The sequence below is a fragment of the Vidua macroura genome, chromosome 21 (assembly GCF_024509145.1).
Source record: "Vidua macroura isolate BioBank_ID:100142 chromosome 21, ASM2450914v1, whole genome shotgun sequence".
Classification (NCBI taxonomy): domain Eukaryota; kingdom Metazoa; phylum Chordata; class Aves; order Passeriformes; family Viduidae; genus Vidua; species Vidua macroura.
Window position 1 is genome coordinate 4,631,723 of NC_071591.1, and position 23,073 is coordinate 4,654,795.

General features: G+C 53.4%; 2 protein-coding genes across 5 annotated transcripts in view; one reads left to right on the forward strand and one right to left on the reverse strand.

Annotated features, from left to right (window-relative positions):
- RAPGEF1 (Rap guanine nucleotide exchange factor 1) overlaps positions 1 to 19,435 on the forward strand; it is an 84,632-nt gene extending 65,197 nt beyond the window's left edge. Inside the window, exons 12-26 of one of the 4 annotated variants that reach the window (XM_053996790.1) lie at positions 1,146 to 1,427; positions 2,716 to 2,808; positions 4,430 to 4,518; positions 5,788 to 5,899; positions 7,479 to 7,554; positions 10,571 to 10,655; positions 12,092 to 12,184; positions 12,572 to 12,757; positions 12,913 to 12,997; positions 13,220 to 13,314; positions 13,763 to 13,841; positions 13,985 to 14,086; positions 14,519 to 14,616; positions 15,000 to 15,128; positions 15,646 to 19,435. In XM_053996790.1, coding sequence (XP_053852765.1) covers positions 1,146 to 1,427; positions 2,716 to 2,808; positions 4,430 to 4,518; positions 5,788 to 5,899; positions 7,479 to 7,554; positions 10,571 to 10,655; positions 12,092 to 12,184; positions 12,572 to 12,757; positions 12,913 to 12,997; positions 13,220 to 13,314; positions 13,763 to 13,841; positions 13,985 to 14,086; positions 14,519 to 14,616; positions 15,000 to 15,128; positions 15,646 to 15,796 — 1,755 coding nt within the window. In that variant the 3' untranslated portion in view covers positions 15,797 to 19,435. The remainder of the gene's footprint in view (positions 1 to 1,145; positions 1,428 to 2,715; positions 2,809 to 4,429; positions 4,519 to 5,787; positions 5,900 to 7,478; positions 7,555 to 10,570; positions 10,656 to 12,091; positions 12,185 to 12,571; positions 12,758 to 12,912; positions 12,998 to 13,219; positions 13,315 to 13,762; positions 13,842 to 13,984; positions 14,087 to 14,518; positions 14,617 to 14,999; positions 15,129 to 15,645) is intronic. The other 3 variants (XM_053996791.1, XM_053996792.1, XM_053996793.1) reach the window with 3 other exon arrangements.
- A 646-nt stretch (positions 19,436 to 20,081) lies between these two features.
- PRRT1B (proline rich transmembrane protein 1B) lies at positions 20,082 to 22,045 on the reverse strand. Its single transcript, XM_053996796.1, has 4 exons — positions 21,727 to 22,045; positions 21,206 to 21,549; positions 20,928 to 21,068; positions 20,082 to 20,838 (listed from the first exon to the last, which is right to left on the reverse strand). Exons 1-4 carry the CDS (start codon positions 22,028 to 22,030, stop codon positions 20,692 to 20,694), a joined length of 936 nt encoding a protein of 311 aa, XP_053852771.1. The 5' UTR covers positions 22,031 to 22,045; the 3' UTR covers positions 20,082 to 20,691.
- Between the last annotated feature and the right edge of the window lie 1,028 nt (positions 22,046 to 23,073).

Here is a 23,073-nt window from a genome sequence, read left to right on the forward strand (position 1 = left end):
CAGTGGTGTCACTTTTCAGCCTGGTTTGAGCAAGTTGTGTCAGTGCTTCTTGAGAGCTCTGTACTGCACCGTCCTTCTGCAGCAGATCCCTCCACGGAGCAGCACCACAGCTGCGTTCCAGCCTGGGGTTTTTTGGATGATGTGATTCTTCTTTCAGTCCACTTGACTATGACCAGCTTTGCAAGTTTTAAAATAAACTCCTCTCCAGCAGATTTAGCATTATTGTCTTTTTTTTTTTTTTTAATGGTAGTCAGCTTTGTTTTGGACTTACCCTGATGGCAAATCTTACTAGCACCAGATGTTAAAAGACAGAGGGTTGCTCTTGTTTTTCTTGGCACAATATAGTCCCACTGCACCCTGTTTAATATTATCTGAACAGTAATCTGATGATTAGGAGAGATAGTGAAATAAAGCTTTACGCAGATGATCTCTTTTCATCTCTTCAGCTGACTCTTCAAGGCACTGCATTAAAGGATTGGTTTGATAAGGAATTCATCACTCCGGAGGGCAATTACCATTTTTGCTCCCTGTTTTTCACGAATGGGAAGGAGTAGCAGCATAATCTCCTTTATCCTTCAGTGTAACTTTGAAGGCAGTATCCAGCCACTCCTCCCTGGGAGCTGTGTGTTCTGGAACAGACTTGACACAGTAGCTGTTAAATTACAGGGCTGGAGGAAAAAGCATCTTAAATTTGGATCCTGTGGAAAATCCCAGAAAAGCAATAAGCACTTGAAGTAGTTTTCTCTATGTAGATACTTCCAACACACTCAGAGTTGTGCTTTCTGTGTGCCTTCACATCCTTTCCTCCACTCAGGTGATTTTCAGGGTCACTGCATTAGCAGTTCTGAGCTATCCAGGTTTTCCCCTGCCTGGCAAAGGCTGGATAGCTGCAGGTCACACCTTGCTGCTCACTTGCCCTCTGAGAGATGAGCAGCCAGGCTGCTGTTGGTGCAAGAACACACCTCTCCAGGAAAAGTCTGGCTGTTGTACCCCATGATGGGGATGGTAAAATAGTGCTGCCTGTGTTAGAAATGCCTTATGCTGTCACTGCTATGCTGCTGCCAATCTAATTACTTTTTCTTTTGTCTGTCTCTTTCCTTTCCCCATCTTCCTTGTTTTTTGTGTTGTGTCTCTGCGTCCTGCAGTACAAATCTGTGTTTAGGTCCTACTCCCAGGACTTTGTGCCTCACAACCAAGTCTCCATACCTCCTTTCCTCTCTTCTACCTCCTCCTCCTGCTCCACCCCGCCTTTCCCGCCCGTCCATCTGTCCCAGAGCCCCGACCTAGCGGTGCCCGCTGCAGCCAGCCAGTCACCCAGCACTGTGGATGTGCCAAACTCCTCTTCTCAGGAGAGCAGCTTTAACGGGAATGCTCCTGTCTGCCTTCCTTCTGAAACCTCTTTCACTGATTCTCTCCAGACGCCTTCGGTGAGACTATCCAAAGAGGTGATAACGCACCTTAACGCAAGGCTGCCTTTATTTGTTGGGGTTTTTCTTTTAAACAAAATGTCTCTTGTATTAATACATGCTAAATTGTGGTCTAGTCTGGTTTCCAAATGTGTGTGAATTGCAGAGAGGGAATTTCATATAAAAATGGCTCTAAAAAAATGGACAACCTCAGCAGGTTTTAGAAAATGCTACACATATGTAGGAAGCACAAAATGTCAAATGCTGGTGAAGGGGAGAGTTGGCTGTAGCTTCCTGCAATTGTAAGATAAAGCTGAGGGAGTTAAAGGAGTATTTTGTGAGGTTGGTAGTTATGAGATGCAGGCTCCTAACAGCAGTTCACATCCTGCAGTTGCCACCTGCTCCCTCCTGAGTCACCAGGAGCAGTGAGTACAGTCCAGCTCTGTCTCTCCTGTGCATAAAACCTCTTGTTCTCTCCAGGTTCCTGCTCTTCCCAGTTCCCATCAGCCCCAGCTGCGTGCTTGGTGGCAGGTTGTCACACGTTGGCGAAGTGAGGCTAACACTGTTCCCACTCCGCTAGTTTGAGGTCCCAGATCACTTTGCACATCACTGAGCAGGTCTGTCCATTACAGATACTTTTTTGAGCACCTCATTTTCAAGACAGTTCCTCTTTCGTCTGCTGCGAAGCCGAGAGTTGATGGGATTAGAGCTGTCAGCACAGGGCACGCCAGTGCTGCCTCTCTGCCAAGTTTGGAAGAGGGTCACTGATTACAGAGTAAATGTGCAGCTTTTCACGCTTTGGACATGACCTTGCTTTGCATCTTCCTTGCCCTGGGTCCTTGTTATATCCCAGAAGGCCTCGAGTTTGGTTTATTCTGGCATGATGGGTCTAGTCCATGCTTGTAGCCTAGTTTGGGGGGTACCTTTGATGCCCGTGAGGCTGAGGGCTGGTCTGCACTCAGCAGGACTGCCCTGGGTAGGACAGGAGCTCTGTGTCCAGCTCTGAACGTTCCACTTCCAGCACCTTGAAATCCGCCCGCTGCACCTTGGCAGTCCCACCTGGAGTCCACAGCTCTTGCAAAGCCGTGCCTGCTGCTGCCCAGGGCCTTCAGGATAGTCCTCCAGAGCCAGAAATAATGACCCCCAGGATGGTGCAGCCTCAGTGGCCGCTGTGGGCCACAGAGACAGAGAACAACTCCGAGGGAGGTGACAGCAGCTGCCAAGGGCAGTTGTGCTCCCAGGTTCTCTCTGCTGTGAAGCGCTGGTGAGGGGCACCATCACGTATTTCCTTTCATCCTGTCTCCCTCAGAGTGAAAACGCCAGTGAGGAGGCTGGTGAGGGTGAATATGTCAATCTGTATTCCTCTGGCCAGAGCAACGGGGAACTCCCAGGCTCTGAAGGAGTAAGTAACAGCCCGGAGAGGCCGGCCCGGGAGGGGCTGCCTGGTGCATGCCGAGTTCACGCCGGGGCTCGCGCGCTTGGCACCGGCCTCTTCTGCACACCCTGGAGCTCCCCATCCATCCTGCTGCCCCGGCTCCCCAGCCATCCCTCTGCTTGCCCACTCCTGGCTGCAGGTTTGGGGGCCCTCTTGGTGCAGGTGCAGAGCAGGAGATGCTTTTGGGGTCACGCTGAGCCCTGGCAGGAGTCAGGGATGGCTTCTCCTGCCGCGCTGTTTCCTCTGCGCTTCGCTGGCTGTTTGGAGCTGCTTGCGTGAAGTTCCCTTCCAGAGAGCTGCACCCTGAGCCATCCTGGGGCCACATCTTTTCTTGTAACTGCTTTGCCTTCCCTATTTTAATACTGAAAGCCTAAATGCTAGCACTAAATACTTATTTTTTCCTTCACTGTTTGGTTGCAAAGTAAATGATTGATTCAGCGTTGTACTCACACACTGTTTCTTCCTTTACTCGAGCCTTGTATCTTAGATATTTCCTAGAGGAGCCAGGGCGTTTTCCATTCCAGGGAGGTCCCATCTTCCTGTTGGGTCATAGGAAACTGGCAGAAGTCTGTGGTGATCCTTTTGCCTGCCCTCCTCTTGGAAGGCACATCTCCTGCAGGATGTCCCCAAGACCTTTATCCGTGGTGGTGTTAAATACACCAAGAGATAGTGCTCCCATCACTTCCCCTCAGGGGACACATCTGGGCAGGCCCATCCTTTTGGGCAGCTGTGAGCGAGTTGTCAACTTGGAAGCAAAGGGCTTTACAGAAAAATCCTGCAGACACCAAGCAACCCAGGCTCAGCAGGGTGTTTCCATGCTGAGTGGATAGCATGGAGGTGGTTGCAGTCCTGTCTGTTCACTAGGTTCCATTTCCAAGCTTCACTCTGCATGATGTTAAATCATTCTGAACTCCGACACTGTTGGATTAATATTCCCATTTGCTGTTCATGGCTATTTGTCTCCTTAATAAATGGCTAATTTAAAATGCTGTATCTTTGCTCTGAGCTCTCTACCTGCTGTTCTGTGCCGCGGGTTCAGCTGGTTCTGCTTTTTTGCATTAGCCTCATTTCCACAGCCCTGAGTCGTGGAGTGGAAACGTTGCATCATTGCAAAACCTCTTCTGATGGGAGAGAAGGGAGGTAGGAAGCAGTGAGCATCCACCCCCTGAGGCAGGGGGTCTGTGGTCAGGAGGGGAACTGAAACTGGAGAGCTTAGAGCTGATTGTGTCTGTTTGGATTAAAGCAGGAGGCAAAGTGTATTTCAACAGAAAGGACTGGAGGAAAAATAAAAGGTCATGAGAGGGTTAAAATCCAAGACAACAGCTGACTTGTGTTGTAACTTTCAGCATCATTTCACAATGTTAAAAGCAAACAGTACTAATTACACTAGTCTCCAGAGATGGTCCCAAATTTCCTGTCTGATTAACTTCTGTGTTTTCCTGGCATTTGGCATTAACTTGCATCAATCTTTAACTGCTCTGTAGGAATTTACAGTAAAGGGCCATTTAGAGGCAGGCAGACTGTAAATGCAAGGCTGGCTGGGCTCAAGGACCCCGTGTAATGATGAAAAACTCCTTTCTCTTGGCAGGAATCTCCCCCTGTCAAAGACGGCCACTCCAAAGACTCGGCTTTGAACAGCAGTGCCATGGGGAAGGAGGGCAAAGATGGTGCTGAAAGGTGAGCCTTGACCCCCTGGTGTCCTCCTTCCAGGTTCAAAGGGTGCAGAGCCCCAGCATCCCCTCTGCCAAACCATCCTTGGGGCTGCCTGCTGTGCCCTTCACCTCCTCCATGTTGTCTAAACTTCTAAGCCCACTTTTTTTTTGCACAGCCAGTGCCTGGTGGGATCCTGCTGAACAAGGAGAACCCCTGGCAAGATATCCTTGCTGAGCTCAAGGAGCCCATTGGGTTAATGCAGCCTGTGTTAGCACCCTCAGTCCATCTCAGCGGCTGTGCTGTCCCTGACACTGGCTGCTCCCTCTGCTTCCAGGGAAATGTGTGAAAAGAGTCTGTATTGTGTTTGGAATAGTCTTCCAGAGGGAAATTTCTTCCTAACCCTGCTAGTTAGGGGCCTGCTGAGGCCCCGGAGCAGGAGGCTTTATATCCCTTCTAATGCTCTTAGCTGTCATTTGCCTATGTAAATGAAGAGGTGCAAGCTGTAACAGATGGGCTTCAGGAGGAGTGGAGTGAGTGCTTCCCTGCTGCTCGAGATTGCTCTGCAATTGCATTTCTAAAGCAAAAACAGAGAACAGCGTTGATTTGTGTGTGTGACAGTCAACTTCCCTCCCCCCCATTTTCCTGCAGTTGGTTTGAGGGTTTTGATCCCTGCAGTGAAGGAGGACAACACAAGATTGCTCTGCAAAGCTCACTGTCTGCCCAAAGTACTGACTGTGCACGGGATTTTGGCCTGGGGAAAGCTGTGAGGAACATAAGTACTTTATTTGGGTTTTTTTTTGGAAATACAGGCACAGAGAGGGCATGTCCTGGCACAAGAGTACAAGAGTACCAGCCTTTGGGGGTAGGAATTCTAGAGGGGGATGTACACCAAAAAAATGGTCATGATTTTCTGCTCTATTTTTCCTGCAGCACAAGAGCCTGTCATCTCCCCTTGTCTCAGCACAACGGGTCATGAACTGACTAAGATGTGTATGAGTAGAGTGTGCTCAGTCTCTATACACTTGAGGAAGGGCTTAGATTTGTGTGCACTAAAAATTTGGTGGATTAAGGAGACATGGAAGTGTGTACTTATAGTAAAATCCTGCCTGCCAGAAATGCAGACAGACAAGTGTTGATGTCCTAAAGGTTTATCTTTCTCTTTTTCAAGAGATGCACAAAGCAACAGAGTTAGAGAGAGACATTTGGGCTTGTTTGCAAAAGATTTACCTCCAGAGTCTCTGTGTACTTACTGTCATTTGATGAAGGTTACTTCCCTTTTTTTTTTTTTCACAGGCAGCCACAGTCACCAGATGCTTTGGAGTCATCACAGCTGGAGGAAGAGGTAGATGAGCTGTCCCTCATTGACCACAGTGAAATCATGTCTAGATTAACACTGAAGCAAGAGGTAGGTGCATTCAGGGTTTGTTTTCATACTCTTTGGTTTACTCTGAGTTGAAATCTGATTGTCTGTGTGCACAAACAAGGCATCACCTTTTATTAGATAGGAAAAATTAGGTTGCGGCAGAAGTGGGGTGTGTGTGAAGGCTGCTGTTAAAGAATGGGAGCACCAGCAATGAGTGAGGGTTTAACAAAAGGTGAGATGTCTCCCTAAAAAACAGCACATCCTGTCCCCTTTTCCCAGTCTGCCCTTTCCCACCTCTTCAGCCTCTGGCAGTCTGAAATGAATCACCTGAGAGCCTGAGCACAATCCATCCAGGTTTGGTGCTGGCCTTTCTCTCTGACGGCAGGTTCAGCAGGTGAATGAGCAGGACGTGATGTTACTGATGTGGAGAAGCAGCCAAGGGAATTGTTTCTGTGTTTGAGAAATAGCTTTGTGTCTAGCCTTGGGTGCACTCCCAGCCAGCTTTGCTCACTGTGCTCTTGAGCCACGCTGTCTGTGACATGCAGCTGGAGGAACGTGCAGGCTTTTGAAGCTTTCAGACTGTCAGGGGGCTTGGCTGGAAAACAGAGAGAATGGCACTTCAGGGCTGTTCTTTGGTCAGCTGAGATGTGCAGGAGAGAGTGAGAAGCTTTTACCTGTTCTCTAAGTAGTATTTCATGAGTCTTGCCAGAGGGTCACCTGAAAAATTCACATCTTAAGACAGAGCTGCTCCATGGCTGTAATGCATGATTGTTTCACTGTTTGGCATGTTGAAATGATAAAGACATTCCTAAGGGAAGCCAGACACAACTCCAGCCTCCTCTGACGGAATATTTCCTTTAAAAAACATTTAAAAATCAGTGATTTCTGAACATTTGGGACTAGCAGATCTGTGTCTTAGTGTCCTTTTTCTTTCTTTTCTTTATGATCTACATGTTTGAAGCAGTATAGAACTGTCACTGTGAGCTGCTTCCTGCAGTGTGGGAATGCTGGCTGAGTGGTGGATCAGTTTTGCATATTTTAAGTTGTGAAATGCAGTAGCTAGAAGGAAGATGTGTTTTAGAGAGTGGTAATGCAGGGGTCAAGCAATTAGCAGGGCAATTTTCTTCTGCCAGTTATTGGATGGTTTCAGGTGACCTCCGGCCAAATGGCTCCAGATTAGGGAATTGACTGGCTAGGTTTTGATGTTCCAGGAACATGCAAATTGAATGCATGACCTCCCACCCCACAGCCACTGTGCTACGTGATCCTGCACTTTGAGACAGTTCACACAGTGCTGCTGCCCTCTTAATGCTCTTCTGGGAGTGTTTGTGGCATTTCTGCTCATTCTCCTGTGGGCACAAGGTTCAGCCTTCCCTGAGCTTCACAACCTGGCCTTAGGGGGGTCAGAGACCACGAGTAAGGATCAGCCCAGCTCCTCATCTGGGGCACCAAATGCTCTATTCAGATTCCAGGATTATCCCAGCACTGAAGTCCGTGTCCCAGCTTGTGCTGCGAGCAGTGCCAGGAACATTTTGTGCGCTGCCAGTTGGAGCCGCAGCGATGTTAAACCAGGCCTAAGGGAGCTTGGGCCGTGCCTAACGTGGTTGTGTTCCCTTTGCAGGGGGATGATGGGCCAGATGTCCGTGGTGGATCTGGAGACATTCTGTTGGTGCACGCCACAGAGACCGACAGGAAAGGTAGGAGGGGCAGCAGGGCAGAGCTGGGGCACAGCCTGGCACGGCTCTGGCTGCCTGTCCTCTGCCCCACGGCCTCAGACAGCTGGGCTGGGGGGGTCTGCAGGGATCCTCTGAGCCTGGGGGGTTGTGTTTATCTGTGGGAGATGGAGGTAAGCTGGATAAGCCCCTGGTGGTTCCATTTAGCAGCAGGGATGGGATTAACTCCTCCCAGCCCTTGCCTGGATCTGGAAGATGAGGCACACCAGTGACAGTGCTGTGTTGTGTCCCTGTACCTGCTGAACTGGGCCACTGCCTTCTGTGAGAGCGGGTGTGACCAGCCTGTTGGGCATGGATCTTGTTTCCAGAGGTGCTCCTTGTCCTTTGAATTTCAGGGCAGTGGTGATGTAGGAGTTACTGGAATGGTTGTTGCATCAAAGAAGGAAAAAAGGGATATTGGTTTGGGTCTAATGCAGTGCCCGTGAGCACTGGGAGGCTGCTCAGGTGCTGCTCTGCTGACACCCTGTATTTTCAATTTACTGTGCCACCTCCTATCCCACTCTGTACCCCTTGTGTCCTGGCAGCCACCCAGACCAGTTCAGAGAGGGAATCCACAGTACAAAAGAAGAGATGTGGGCGAGGAGAAGGCACATTAGCAGCCCTGAGCTCCAGATTTGTTAAAACCCCTCTTCATCTGTCCAAACCCAGGCACCACACACATGAAGCAGCTCCTTTCCAAGACCTGTGGCAAAGACAGCCTTTGCAGTGTTTCCAGAGAGTGATTTGAACCTGCCAAACACATTTGTGCTGATGGCCTTAACCAGGATTGATCTCCTTATCTCCTGGGAGGCAAAACACTAACCCTCTGAATCACTCAGTGCTTGTAGTTTAGAGGTTGATAGTCAAAGGGGAAATATCTTTCATGTACGTTTTTAAATGACAGGGGTTTTACTGTAGCATAAGATGTTTGCAATTACTTACCAGCACCATCCAGCTAGCAAGAAAATCCTTCCCCTGACAGCTGTGTTTCCCAGTCTGCATGGGCACAGAATCCAGGCAGAAAGGATCAAAGTTAGGAGCACACCAGAGAGGAGGAGGAGGAGTTGATTGTGCTAGGGCTGGAAATGTATAATAAAGAAAATAGTCTAAATGAAATGGTGGAAATACCCCTTATAAAAGTGCTGAAAGTGGGATGGAGAAACTGCTCTGTTCTCTGGAACAAGCATCACTACAAAAAACTTCCCTCCTCTTCCTGTTGAAAGACAGCTGCTTGATAAGGGGGTGAGTGCTGGACCTCCAGTTCATGAACAGGGGGCTCTGAGGGTTCTGCAAGCAGTGGGGTGAGAGCTGTGGGGAACCTTTCAGAGCTGGGAGAAGCTAGAGCAGGATTTTATGTGCCCAGTGGTGCAGCTGTGGAGAGCTGGGTGGAGGGAGCTCGGGCAGGCGACAGTTCCCAGTGCCTGAGCTCAGCCTGCCAAGCTGAATGAGCACAGAGGAATTTGTGCTATGCTAACCCACTGCTTGGGTGACTGAGAGGGTTAATGAATTAAGCTTACAATGAGAAGAATTCGAGGCTTGTAAATCAATCAGCCAAACAGCACAGAGGGGTAGAGTTAAGAGGCTTTCCTTTAAAGATGAATTTCTTGGCAGCTTCAAGTGCCAGAGCAGACCAGCTGTATTACCTCACGTTGCCTTTTGGGCAGATGGGAACCCAGAATAAATGTAACTCCACGCCCTGTTGCATGATGCTTCTTGTCCATTTGAGTTTTCTGAAAAAGCTAAATGGCATCAGGATTAGAGACCTGTGGTCTTCAGGAATAAAATGCCTGGTCAGTTAAGTGCTCACAGCCACACGCACTTGCTGTGAGTGCAGGGTTGGAGCTGGACAAGGCCTGGAGCTCTCCCCTGATGTGACCACCCAGCCTCTGTTGTCTGTAACCCAGAGGCAGCAGCACTCCCTGATTGAAGAGCAGGAGGAAGGTGAGGCTCCTGCCAAGAGAAACACTGCAGGTAGAGAGGCAGAGCTCTCCCTCTGTGCCCTGCTCCTTCCCACCTCCCAGCAGTGGCTGGGTGTTACAGCACGTGGATATGGGGTGATGCCTGTCCTGGCTGGAACAAGCTCTGCATGTACAGCCCAGCCTGGGCAGGCACAACAGCAGCTCTTCCCCCCTGTCTGCCCGTGGTGCAGTGCTCCTGGCAGGGGCAGGGTGCCACCCCTGCTGCCCTGCCCCTGCTCTGCACTGGCACTGATGCCTGATGCTCCTCTTTTGGCACTCCTCTCCACAAGGACCAGGCATTGGGACTGTAAGTGTTCTGCAGTCTTGACCTGACATCTGCATTCCTGTTTGCAATTTCTGCTTCTTCAAATTCATCCTCTGTGCCCATGATAATGCCCAAAGCCTTTGCAAATTCCAGGCCCTACAGCACCTTGTCCTGCAGATGAATTAGCACAGGCTGACTGTGTGCACCACGACTCTGTTGGGGCAGCATCAGTTTTTGCAGTGCAATTTGCTTTTCTTTTGGCTGGAAATAGTCTTCTATTTACACTGTCCTGGGATGGATTTCCTGGAACTCAGCAAGGGCAGAGGATCTGCAGCACCACAGCATGTGTTGAAACATGTGTGTTCCTCATTGTGAGGGCAGAGTGACCTGCCTGAGCAGCAAAGACAGAGCAGGCATCACCTCCTGCCATCAGATCTTCTTTTTTAAGCATCCCTGAGGTCTAAACTACATTTTTCCTTGACACATTATTGATAGCTCCTGTCTCACAAGCAGGTGTTTTTCACTGACCCTTTCATGAGGCACAAGCCCGAGTGCTGCAAGTGGGAGCCAGGGCCAGGCCGGTGGGGACAGGGCAGTGTCACTGCTGCTCTTGTGCCAAAGGGTCCATCTGCTGGTAAGGACCAACAGCACAGCATTTCTGGGAAGTTCACTCACACCAGAGTGTGTCCATGTCCTCCTCTGTACATCTGCATTCAACCCCACAAGAAGCTTTTTCTGAAAGCAGAGTTGACTGAGGCTTTCTTGCTCTTTTGCCTAGATCTGGTGCTGTACTGTGAAGCCTTTCTGACTACATACAGGACATTTATTACCCCTGAAGAGCTCATCAAGAAGCTGCAGTACAGATATCCTTTTATGAGTGGCAGTTCACTCCCACCAGGAATCAGAACTGGGTGGTCATCGTGGAGGGAGCTGGTGGCAAGTTTTTTGGTCAAAAGTCTGCTGGCAGCATGGTCAGTGATGTGCTGGCCCTGATGGTGTCCCAGGCAGGAATTCCTTCACCTCCACTCTCTGCAATGGGAATTGCTGCAGGGCAGGTCCAGTCACAGTGGATACTGGACCTGAGAGTTGTCTCCTGAGGGTCCTGGCAGGGTAGAGGAACAATTCAGTTTTTTTGTATGTCACTGAGGAACTGGTCTTTTATTTGGGACATCTCGTTTGTAGAGTGGGGGCCAGAGAACCTTCTGCCTTCCAAAGGGGCCATGGGCATTGCCTGCGTGGGCAGGTGTAGTTTAATGTTAGACATGATTAAACCATCAAGGCTTTGTCTCTCTTACTGCAATAAACTCAGCTCTGATGATGCTCTTGGCCTCCCAGTCCTGAGCTGAGCTTGTAACTGGTAACGAGGCAGGGCCCTGCTGTGCAGGATGAGCATTCCTGGCAGAGGATGGAGAGGGCCTCTCCCTGAGCACCCTGCTGCCATTCCTTGCCCTTGGCTCTGTTCCCTGCCAGCAGAGCAGGGCAGGGTGTGGGTCCCGTGGCTCTGGTGGCTCTGGTGCTGTGCAGCCACGTCAGAGGGAGCCTGACGTCACCGTGTCCTGCTGCAGCTCGTCAGTGCCATCTGCAGCAGAGCCGCTGCTCCGGCTGGGATCCCTCGGCTGCCAAGGACACAGCACGGCTCAGCCAGGGGACAATCCTGGCTGGGCTATCCCTGCGGGCCCTGCCAGTGCTGCCTTACTGATAACCCTGTTCTCTGCCCCTTTGTCCACCTGGCAGAAGGTTTTTCAACCTGTGCTGTCGCCCCTGTCACTGTCCTCCTTGCAGCAGATTAGGCAGCCAGGAAGGTGGAGGTGACATGTGAGATCTGTTGAGACCAGATGTCACAGACCAGTGGGGGAAATCACTGTAGGGAAGTGCTGCTCATTAAATGCCACCTTAGAACAATTTCAGGGTACACCTGCTCTCAATTCTGCGAGGTGTCAGTACCTCCTCACACCCCCTGCTACCAGCAGCTGGTGTCAGTTTAATGCCATCTTAGAGCCATATCAGCGTCCCTTATCTCCTGGAAATGGAACACCAGTTTCCATTAGGACAGAACAGTGTGGTGTTCTAACGTGGCTGCCCCATCCCTGGAAGTGTCCAAGGCAAGGCTGGATGGAGCTCTGAGCAACCTGGGGCAGTGGAAGGTGTCCCTGCCCATGGTAGGGAGTGGAACTGGATGATTATTAAAAGTCCCTTCCATCCCAAATCATTCAATGATTTTATGATTCCTTGAGGCAGCTGGGAATTTCACTGATGCTGGTCTGGCTACACTGAGTTGATTCTTTAATTTGCAACCAACATATGAGAAGTTTTGCCACTTCCCGGACACGTTCAAGAAGCGAGTCAGTAAGAACACCTTCTTCGTGCTGGTGCGAGTGGTGGATGAGCTGTGGTGAGTTGCCTTCTTCATTTTGGGATGCGGGGTCAGTAACTCACAGCAATCTGGCAGCTGGGAAAATGTGGTTTTTAGGGAAGATGTATTTTTTTTAACCCCATCTATAATGACAGCTGAAAACCCCCAACCCTGACCTGTGAGACACCTGTAGTGCTGAACTCTGTTGGAAGAACAGATTCTTCCTGTGTGTCCTAACTGGGTCAGTGGTTTGAAAATAACAAGTAAAAGGGGAATCTCTGGGAAAGGAAGAGCTGGGAGGAAGAGGAATTTCAGTCACCCAATTCTGCTGGTAGGAAAGAGCAATGAGACTCGGTACAGATACAAACCCCAGAGCTCAGTGTCTCAGCTCTGATGCCTTCCGTGCATTTTCCACCTTCCTCTCAGCTTGGTAGAATTGACAGAGGAGATCCTCAAGCTGCTGATGGACCTGGTGTTCAGGCTGGTCTGCAGCGGGGAGCTGAGCCTGGCCAGAGTGCTGCGCAAGAACATCCTGGATAAAGTGGATCAGAAGAAAATGCTGAGCTACGCCAACTCCATCAAACCTCTCGCGGCCAGAGGGGTGGCAGCCAGGTGAGGGAAGGTGCACATGACCATATCTGGGTCCTCTGAGAGCCAGGGCATCCTTTCCCTGGGAACACAAGAGTTTCCTTAGTTCAAAATACAAGAAAGATAAGAAAACTGGTCACATTTTCTGAGCCTTTGTACTTCCTCGTTGTTTTCCACAGGCCAGGGACGCTGCATGATTTCCACAGTCATGAAATAGCCGAGCAGCTGACCCTGCTGGATGCTGAACTCTTCTATAAAATCGAGGTACAGAGATGGGGGTGGGCTGAGGGCAGTGGGAGGGTTTGGACCTTCTGCAGTGTCTGGTGTTCCCTGCCAGCTCTCCCAGACACCTGCTGGATTGTAGGACACAGCTGATCTTGGGCCAGCAAGTGGCTGTGAACAAAGGCTGCAGCTGGGAATCTTGGGGTAGAAATCCCATTTTAATGTGTGGTATTTTCCCATCCCTCTCCTCTCCTTCCTTGGCAGATCCCAGAAGTTCTGCTTTGGGCAAAGGAACAAAATGAAGAGAAGAGTCCCAACCTGACACAGTTCACAGAGCACTTTAATAACATGTCCTACTGGTAAGGAGCTCAGAACAGCCATGGCACTGAACTGTGCCTAACCTCTAGTGCCTTACAAATATTCCAAGTATTCCTCATAGACTTTAATTCCTTTGTTACAAATGGGATAATGTATATTTTTGGCCAGGAAGTAGATGCAGAGCACTCATCTAAGACCCCAGAGCACAGCAGAAATAAAATCAGGAGGGTTAGGGAGGGCCTTGTAACCCAGAGGAATTAATTATCAGTATCGCTGAGCTCTTGAAACAAACATTCCCCTTGCAAATAAATGCACTCTCAGAGAGTATCCTGTCTTTGCTGTGGATTAGAGTGCTCCATTTGAGTTGGAGGTATTGTGAACGTTTCTGCATTGGCCCATCCCTATTAGTGATCAGTTTTCTTAATGAAACAAGAGGAAATCTGATCTCTGCTTAAGTAGGTTTATCTTTTATTCTGTCTGTTCTTCCAGGGTCCGTTCAATAATTATGCTACAAGAGAAAGCCCAGGACCGAGAGAGGCTGCTCCTTAAATTTATAAAGATTATGAAGGTACCAGCTTGGTTTTTCCTGTGACTCACACACACTGCTGCTTAAAGGAGCAGGGGAGGGGGGCCCTCTGCTTGGTAGAGCTGTTTGATGCTAGAAGGCTTTTCAGAGCTCTGGAGTAACTGGAATATTCTCCCTCTTCACAGCACTTACGAAAGCTGAATAATTTTAATTCCTATCTGGCCATTCTTTCTGCACTGGATTCTGCACCCATCCGAAGGCTGGAGTGGCAGAAGCAAACCTCAGAGGTGAGGACCAGCGGGGCCTGTGATCTTTGGGGGGAAAGCTAAGTGTGCTTATGTATGAAACAGCTGAGTGGTTTTACATCTCAGCTGTGGCCCAGGGTGGAGGGATGGTGGGTAACTCCTCTCCAGTGGGTAAAATGCCACGGTGCTGGAAGCCTTCAGTGTGGCTGGGCATTCTGACAGCTGCAGGAGTGCCAGGACAGTCACAGGGGAGGACAGCCTCCTCCTCCTCCTCCTCCTCCTCCTCCTGCAGCCCAAGCCCTGGGGAGGCTGAAGGCAGCAGTGTTCCACATGAACACCCCAGGGTCGGGCTGAATAGATCAGAGGTGTTTGCAGGATGGCATTAACTCCCTGCTCTGCATGGCTCTCTGGGGGGAGGTGACAAGGAAAATGGCTTTGCAGCAGGGGTGCCAGCAGGGGATTTGTGTCTTGCAGGGCCTGGCTGAGTACTGCACCCTGATCGACAGCTCCTCGTCCTTCCGCGCCTACCGAGCGGCCCTGGCCGACGTGGAGCCCCCCTGCATCCCCTACCTGTGAGTGCCAGCTCCTTCCCCTGCCCCTGCTTCTGCACATTAAAATGGTTCCTTCAAGGACTCCTCAGCAGCTGCTGCTGAGCTCAGCCCTTGCCTTTTGCCCAACACCTGGGGTAAGGCAGCACCGTGCCACACCAGCCCGCGGGCCCTCTCTGGAGCAGTTTGTCTGGGGCAGGGTGGCCAGCTGGGGGTGTTTGCATCTAAACACCTTTGGATCTGCTGCTGGGGGATGTTTCTGTCTGGATAAGGCTGCCGTTCTGGTGGCAGTGGGAGGCTGTTGGATTTTGTTGGGCTGCCTTTTGGCTGGCCACCCTGCCCTTTGTGACTAACCTCTGTGTCTGTTTGCCTACTCCCTTGGCCTGCTGCCCCTTTCCCTCTTTCAGAGGCCTGATTCTGCAGGACCTGACCTTTGTCCATCTGGGAAACCCTGATTACATTGACAGCAAAGTGAACTTTTCCAAGCGCTGGCAGCAGTTTAACATCCTGGACAGCATGAGGTGCTTCCAGCAAGTGTAAGTGCAGCAGTGGGGCTCTGAGGTGGCTTTGGGGCACCACGGTGGGCACTGGGGCACGGGCTCGGACATGGAAGCCCCTGTGCAAGGAGAAAGGAGTTTAAAGGGGAAGGGAGCTGGAAGGAGAGCTGAGAGCAACAGGGCTCTAATCAGTCTCCTTCTAGATAAACATTGTGAGGGCATTTTTTTGATACTGGTTTTGAGATCCAGACAAGTTTTGCCTTCAGGTTTTGCCATTGCTGGTTCCTGTGTTCTCTGGGATATTCAGGGTTTTCTTCAGTGCTGTCCTGCAGCAGAGGCAGCAGATCTAACTGCTCATTTCTGTGTGATAAGTGCTTTTTCCCCCTCAATTCAGCAGCAGGTTTTTGCCCTTTGTGGTGTGACACCACTGCCATGAGTACAGGGCACAGCCCACACACAGTTCTGGATGTCCTCAGAGCAGGACAGGGGTGGCCCAGAGCCAGGAGAGGACCCCAGGTAGCCCTTGTTTAACTGCAGCTCCTCTGTGGTTTTCCAGACATTACGACATCAAAAGGAACGACGACATCGTGTCATTCTTCAACGACTTCAGCGACCACCTGGCCGAGGAGGCCCTGTGGGAACTGTCCCTGAAAATCAAACCTCGGAACATCACGAGGCGGAAAACAGATCGGGAAGAGAAAACCTAGGAGGAGGGGTTGTGCGAGGAGAATTGCTCCGCAGAGGCGCCGAGGGCAGCTATGAGACTGGAGTTCCATGTTTGTACCTGTCACTGGATGACACACCCTCCCTCCCAGCTGGCAGCCATCCCTGGGGGTGGGAATGCCGGGCGCGGAGGCGCCGGCGCAGCCGCCGAGGGCAGAGATCGGCCGGTGCTCGCTGCACTCGCCCTCCTCCTCCTCCCGTCCCTCTGTGCCATGAACCAGCTTTAACCCCGGGGACAGAGCTGTGTGGAAGGAGTGTCCCACGCAAGCGTGTTGCTGGTTTGCTGGCCTGTTGCGTTCAGGTGAACCCTGGCTCTTGTTTCCATCCAGAGCAGGGGCAGCAGGAGCTCAGCACCCACTGGCCCATCTCCGGAGCGGCGTCGGGCAGCAGCAGCCGTGGAAGCCAAGGGTTGGAGTCTCCCCTGCAATGCCACCTTCCCAACGTGTTCGTGAGGATGGAAGGGTCTCCTGCTGCCTGCCAGAGGAGCTCTGCTTCCAGAGAGCTGCTTGTGTTTACAGGGGTCTCGGCTCACCCCAGATCTCTGGCGCCTTCTTCACGGGAGGAAGGCACCGGTCGTAGATACGGAAGAGGCACTGAAAATGTGGGCAGGGCCCCGCCATCTCCAGTCATCACACCCCCCTCCTCCTCTCAGATCCCGTTATTTAAGCAACAGTAAATCCCTCTGAACCTGGAACCACGGACTGCCCAGGTACTGGGGTCACCTGCCTGTGACCCCGTGTCCATTAGCGATGGTACTTAGCTTTTGCACAGGAAATGCTGTAGGATACAGACTGTACATACCTAGTGTTTAGAACCCCCTGGGGATTTTTGATGCATGTCTGAATACCGATGAGTTTATAGGAAAAAAAAAAAAGTGCAAACCAGTCTGTACAAAATCCACAACCAGTGACAAAGTTGTTCCAAGTGCTGGATAAAGGAGGCTCGGGGTGGCCAGGTGGGCACTGGCTGCAGAGAGGGGCAGGAACCTCATGAAGGAGCCATTTGTGCATTGGAAGTGGGAACCAGGAAGGAGCCCTGTGCCCAGCTGAGCCACCCTGTCCTCCCACCCGCTCCTCTCTCCTCTCTCTGTTGCCAAATGTTTTTCTCTGGGGGGTCCCCGTTGGGACCCTCAGTGCTGTGCTTTGAGAGCTGTGCTTTGGCAGGACCCCCAGCAAGTCCCTGTCCCCAGTCCCGCCGTGCTGGTGCCAGCAGGGCAGGGACAGCCCAGAATGGAAGGGCAAGGCAGGGGGGTCATTTCCCACACACACAGTGTTAACCCCAATCTGTTCAGTGTGCCTTATTCAGCCCTTCTGTCCCCGCTCTGTGTCCCACCCAGCACAGCCCCAGCCAGGCCATTTCACATCCCTCCTCTCTGTCCTGCTCCAGAGGTTTGCGGTTGGATCGTGGGTGTGACTGTGCCCTGCAGGTTTCAGCAGCCTTGCAAAACCCTCTTCAGCTCCCTGCCACGTGGCCACAGGTTTCTACAGGGTTCTGACAAAATCCTGCAGGTTTAGGGCAGCAGCTCCCAAGGAATACAGACCTGGAGTTTCACAGAGCATCCTTAACTTCTCAATAGCAGCTCTGTGCCTGCTCAAGCCTCTGATCTGGGTGAATCAGAGCTGCGCTCCTTTCCTTCTCCAAGCAGATTGCAAAGCCTTGGCCAGCTCTGCCTGACTCCCAGGAGGGAGAGACAGCCCGGGGTTTTACCCAGCTTGGTTATTTTCCTGAAGACTCAGGCACAAGGCTCACACAGTGGCCGAGCACTGTGAGAGAGACCCCCCCTGCCCATGAAGGCATCTGGGGGAGGGAAGTGGGGGGTCCAACACAGTTCTGTGCAGCCCCAGAGCAGGAGGAGCAGGAATCTTTCGTGCTGAACCACGGTGTCCGAGCCAGAACACTTCAAAAGTGGTTTGTTTTCATGGCACTGAGGGCATTGGAGCTGTGTGTTCTGTACAGCCAAGGCTTTGCAATCCCCAAAGGCTTCCCAGGAGGAAATGTCCATGTTTCCTTTGTAAATAAGATCTTTTAAAAGCCCAGCACGGCAAGCTGGTGAAAAGGGCAATGAACACACGCAGATGTGGTGTGGGCTTCACCCTGGTGGCTCTGAGCAGCCCTTGGGTGCAGTGGCCAGGCTGTCCTAGGAGGGCTGTGTGTGCTGGTAGCTCTGGAATCACAGCCCTGGGGGTTCAGAGGGACACGAGGGGGCAGCTTGTCTTCATCCAGCTGAGTGACTGCAAACCAGGCTGTACAAAATCCACGACCAGTGACCGTGTTACGTGAGGGGTGAGCGAGTGGCTCGTGGGTTGGGCACACAGAACACCCCAAAAATGGCAGTGACTGGGGTTCCACAGGGCTTCACCCCTGGCCCTGTGCTCTTCAACATCTTCACTGACAAACTGGACACAGGACTGGAAGGGATTCTGAGGAACTTTGCTGACAACACTAAATTTGGGCACCACGGTATAAAGAAGATATTAAGCTATTAGAGAGTGTCCAAAGGAAGCCATAAGGATGGGGAAGGGTCTGGGGGGGCCTTGTGAGGAGCAGCTGAGGGCACTTGGTTTGTTCAGCCTGGAGGAGACTGAGGGGAGACGTTGTGGTCTTCAGCAGCCTCATGAGGGGCAGGTGCAGATCTCTGCACTTGTGAGCAGTGACAGGTGGGGAACGGCTGCAGCTGTGTCAGGGAGGTTTAGGTTGGAAATCAGGAAAAAGTTCTTCCCCCACAGGGTGGTGGGGCACAGCACCAAGCCTGTCTGAGATCAAGAAGCGTTTGGACAGTGCTCTCACATGGTGGGATTTTTGGGTTGTGCTGTAGGGGGCCAGGAGTTGGTCTCGGTGGCCCTGATGGGTCCCTTTGAAGTCAGCAAATTCTGTGATTCCGTGATCCCCAACCAGCAGGAGCCCTTTCCAGGTTCTTCCCTGCACTTGGGCCCACGAGCCCCATTAGCACCAAAGGAGCTCTCGCTCTCTGCCCTCTGCCAAGCCCCCAGAGCCAGAGGCTCAGCCCATGGCGTGGGGGTGGGAGGTCTGAGTGGCCACAGCACCTCGTCCAGTGCCCCTCAGCTTTCCTCCCCCTTCACCCCTTCCTCTGCGTCATCCCCAGCTGAGCAGTGTCCCAGCCACAGCTCCTGGCTCGCGTCCCACGCTCAGGCCAGTCTCTCAGGGCTGGAGGGACCCTAGAAGAGGATCCCCTTGCCTGGAGCAGCTTCAGGTTCGCTGAGCAGAGACTCCCCCCTCTCCAGGAGCAGCCCCTGGGGAGCAGAACCCCAGAGCATCCATGTGCAAGACTGGCCACGAGTGTGTTCCCATCTTGCAGGCAGCATCCTCAAGGCCATCACCTCTTTTTGGGGAGAGGGAAGAGTCTGAGTCCCCTCTGCACATGGGGCAGGGAGTGGGGAGAAGCGATGCCCCCCGTCACCAGCCCCCTGCCCCAGGCCTCTCCCCCCAAGCAGTTTGGTTGTATTATAGATTTACCACTGACCCCCATGGTGGCATCTTCCTGCGAACATTTCAGACCTGTAACTTTTATATTAAAGACAAATAAAACCACCAGTAACGAGCCTGCCTGATGATCCTGTTTACAGTGCATGCACAGTCTGTGGATTAAAGTGACAATCGAATCCTCCTCTGGCGCTGGTGTGGCCTCGTGTTTTCTCATGTGCCCCCCGTGGTTTTCCTCTGCCCGTGCCTCTTTTCCCCTCTATTTTTTCACTATAAATTTCTTCCCTCTCTCTGCCAAGATGGCTTTGCCCCAGTACAAGCCATACACCTGGGAGGGGAAATCTGTCACCTTCTCTGGGCACCGGTGTCCCCCGTGTCAGGGGTTTTGGCTGCCCAGCCCGTGCAGTGGCCGTGTGCCGCCAGCCAAGGGCTACAAATAACCCCTGCAGTGGCTGCTCCGTGGAGCTATTTCAGTGCTGGACAGGGTTCAAAATTCCTCTGGAAATAATTGTCACGGGCCAGCTCAGGAGGAGTGCCCAGACACTGACCGAGCACGTGCCCCCTGCGCCAGGGCTGGAATGTGGGGCCGCATCCCACGGAACCAGCACAGCAGGAGGGCTCTGCCCACAGCTCAGTGTCCCCCAAGCAGCTCGGCCACTGGCACACCCAGGGCCATGGGGAGATTCCCCTTCGTGGGGTCCTGCATGGGCTGGTGCCCGCCTGCTCTTGGGAAAACCCTGATTTCAGCTGTTGCAGGAGAACTTACCCTGAATTTTCTGCAAGGGGAGATGGAGGCCCTTGGTGTGCAGAGAAAGCAGAAGCTTTGGCTACAGCTGTATTTTATTTCAATCTGGAAGCAGCAAGAGGTGGCAATACAGGGGGCCGTGTGTGGGGGGTGTGTGTGTGTGTGTGTGCAGAATTACTGTAGAACTGCATACATGGGTTTGTATCTTCTCACACTATTAATGACCAGCGAGGGCTTTCCCACACACCTGTTACTTCTGCTCCATCTCCAACCCCAATCCTACAAGATGCTCCCTCTGCATCAGAGTCCCATTGGCAGCTCCAAGAGACAGCCCACAGCAGTGGGATCCAGCATCCTGCAGCAGAGCCTGATCCTGCCCATGGATCCATCACAGCTCCCTGCCCAGGGCTGGATCCAGCAGGACGGGGTACCGGCATCTCCCTGCCCTGGGCTCCTCCTGCCCTGGGCTGAGCAGATGGATGCAGGCTCCGGGGCAGCTCCTCGCCCTGCCGGGAAGCTCGGATGCTGCCCCGCAGCCCCAAAAACTCTTCACTGTCACCCGTTTCCACACAAGGCTGTGGCAACTTCACCTGCCCGTGCCCCGTCGTCCCACCCCACCCCCCCCCCCCCACCTAGGTGGCGAGCCACAAGGAGTTCTTGGCACACGCCGCGTCCCTGGGGTCAGGGTCCTTGTCACAGGTACAGGGACACCAGGACGTAGATGATCCAGCTGATGGAGGCGAACAACCCGAAGAGGAGGCTGAAGAGGATCAGTAACTGAGCCTTTCTGGATGCCACATGCGCCTGGGCCACGTCCCCACGGGCGAGCGCAGCCCGGGTCTGGGGCAGGGGGAGAAGGGGAGGAGGGGTTAGAAGAGACCCGCAGCACCAGGAGGGGCCTCGAGGCTGCCAGGTGAGCCCTTGCTTACCTCGTGCGAGTAGACGAGGGCCATGACCCCGGTCAGCACGCAGCAGAAGAGGGTCACCAGCACCGACTCCACCGTGTAGTCCTTGGGCAGCTGCTGCCCGCGGCCGGCGGGTGACGGCCCCGCGGCCGGCTGCGCGTTGTGCTGCGGAGCGGGGGCGGTCAGAGCTGCGAGAGCCCGGGCTGTGCTGCTCAGGGCACCGCAGGAACCCCACGGACCCGGGAGGGGAGATAAGGGGTGACCCCCGCTGCAGAGAACACATCGGGGTGGGGGATACGTACCGTGCTGTAGGGCAGGGGCCCGCGGGGGAAGCCCGGGGCCGGGAAGGGCCGCGGTCCCGGCCCCGGCGGGTAAATGACGGGCCCTTGCTGGGAGTAGCCGGCTGGGAACGGCGGGTAGAAGAGGTGAAAGCTCTTGGGGTCCGGGGGCGAGTAAGGTGGAGGAGCACCCTCTAAGGCTGAGCTGGTGACCACCGACACGGCCACGGGCCTGTCCCCACGGGCCGCGGGGGCGTCGCTGCGGGTGCCGGGGGTGGGCGGCCCCCCGGCTGCCCCGCTGCCATCCCCCTGCTCCGCTCCCCGCGCCTGGGGCACGGCTGGCGGGTCACCGTCCATCCGCGGGACGCCTGCGGGGACAGGGAGGTCCTGACGGGACGGGACATTCCCGGCGCACCCACCCACGCGGTCACCCCACGTTCGGGGCGGCGTGGCGCTGCCCTCGTGTTCCCCCCCCCCGGGACCGCCCCGAGCCCCCGGCCCCGGTCCCCCGCAGGCCCCAGCGCCCCATCCCCGGCCCCACTCACGGCGGTGCCCGCGGGGTCCCAACAGCCGCCGCTCGGGGCCCGGCCCCGCTCCGGCCCCGCGCGGCCCCCGAGCCCCGCGTGGCCCCGCGCGGCGGCGGGAGCGCAGCCGGGGCCGGTTAATCATTGACCCGCTGTTTGCCCAGGCCCTGCGGGCGGGGCCGCCCCGCACCGGCCACCCCGGCCCGCAGCACCGGGCGGGCAAACGGGGGTGGCCAGTGGGCCCGGGGTCCGTCCGGCCCCTGGAGCCGGTGCTGGGCGCAGGGCAGTCAAGGAGCTTCGCAGCAATTTGTTCGTGTTTAAACATATGATGTGGTTTTATTTTAGAATATTGTATTTACATTAGAATGTTTTTTTTGTTCTGGCTCTATTTATACACAAAACGTATATTAAATTGTGTATATTGTAGCTATAGCTATTAATTTCTAACACGCGTGTGTGTAGACATCTCTATGGCACCCCACGCACAGGATGTGTGTGCTCACGCTGCGTGTACGTGTCTTATCCATATGTGTATTTATGTGTCCTGGCGTCTCTGTGTTGTACCTTCAGGTGCTTCTTCACAGTTCCCGTGTACCGCGCTCTGCACGCACCTGCACTCGGGAACAGGGGCACAACACACACCTGGCAACAGGTGCCAAACACACGGGAACAGGTGTGCACGTGGGTACAGGTGTAAAACACACACGGGAACAGGTGTGCACGTGGGTACAGGTGTGCACGTGGGTACAGGTGCAAAACACACACGGGAACAGGTGTGCACGTGGGTACAGGTGCAAAACACACACGGGAACAGGTGTGCACGTGGGTACAGGTGTAAAACACACACGGGAACAGGTGTGCACGTGGGTACAGGTGTAAAACACACACGGGAACAGGTGTGCACGTGGGTACAGGTGCAAAACACACACGGGAAGAGGTGTACACCTGGGTACAGGTGTGAACGTGGGTACAGCTGTAATACACAGGTGTGCACATACACGTGGGTACAGGTGTAAAACACACACGGTACAGGTGTAAAACACACAGGGAACAGGTGTGCACATGCACGTGAGTACAGGTGTCAAACACACGCGGAACAGGTGTCAAACACACAGCCGGGGACAGGCGCGCACTCACACACACGCGCACACAAGTGCCTGGGTAAGACGGCGTTGTCTGTAATAAGGCAGAGCCTTACTACTGTCCGTCTGTCCGTGTGTCCATCTGTCCGTGTGTCCGTCTGTCCGTCTGTCCGTCTGTCCGTCTGTCCGTCTGTCCGTGTGTCCGTGCCGGCGCTCCGGCCCCGGGCCTGAGGCCGGACGCGCTCAGCGCACGCGGCCACGCCCCCTCGTGGCCACGCCCCTCCCC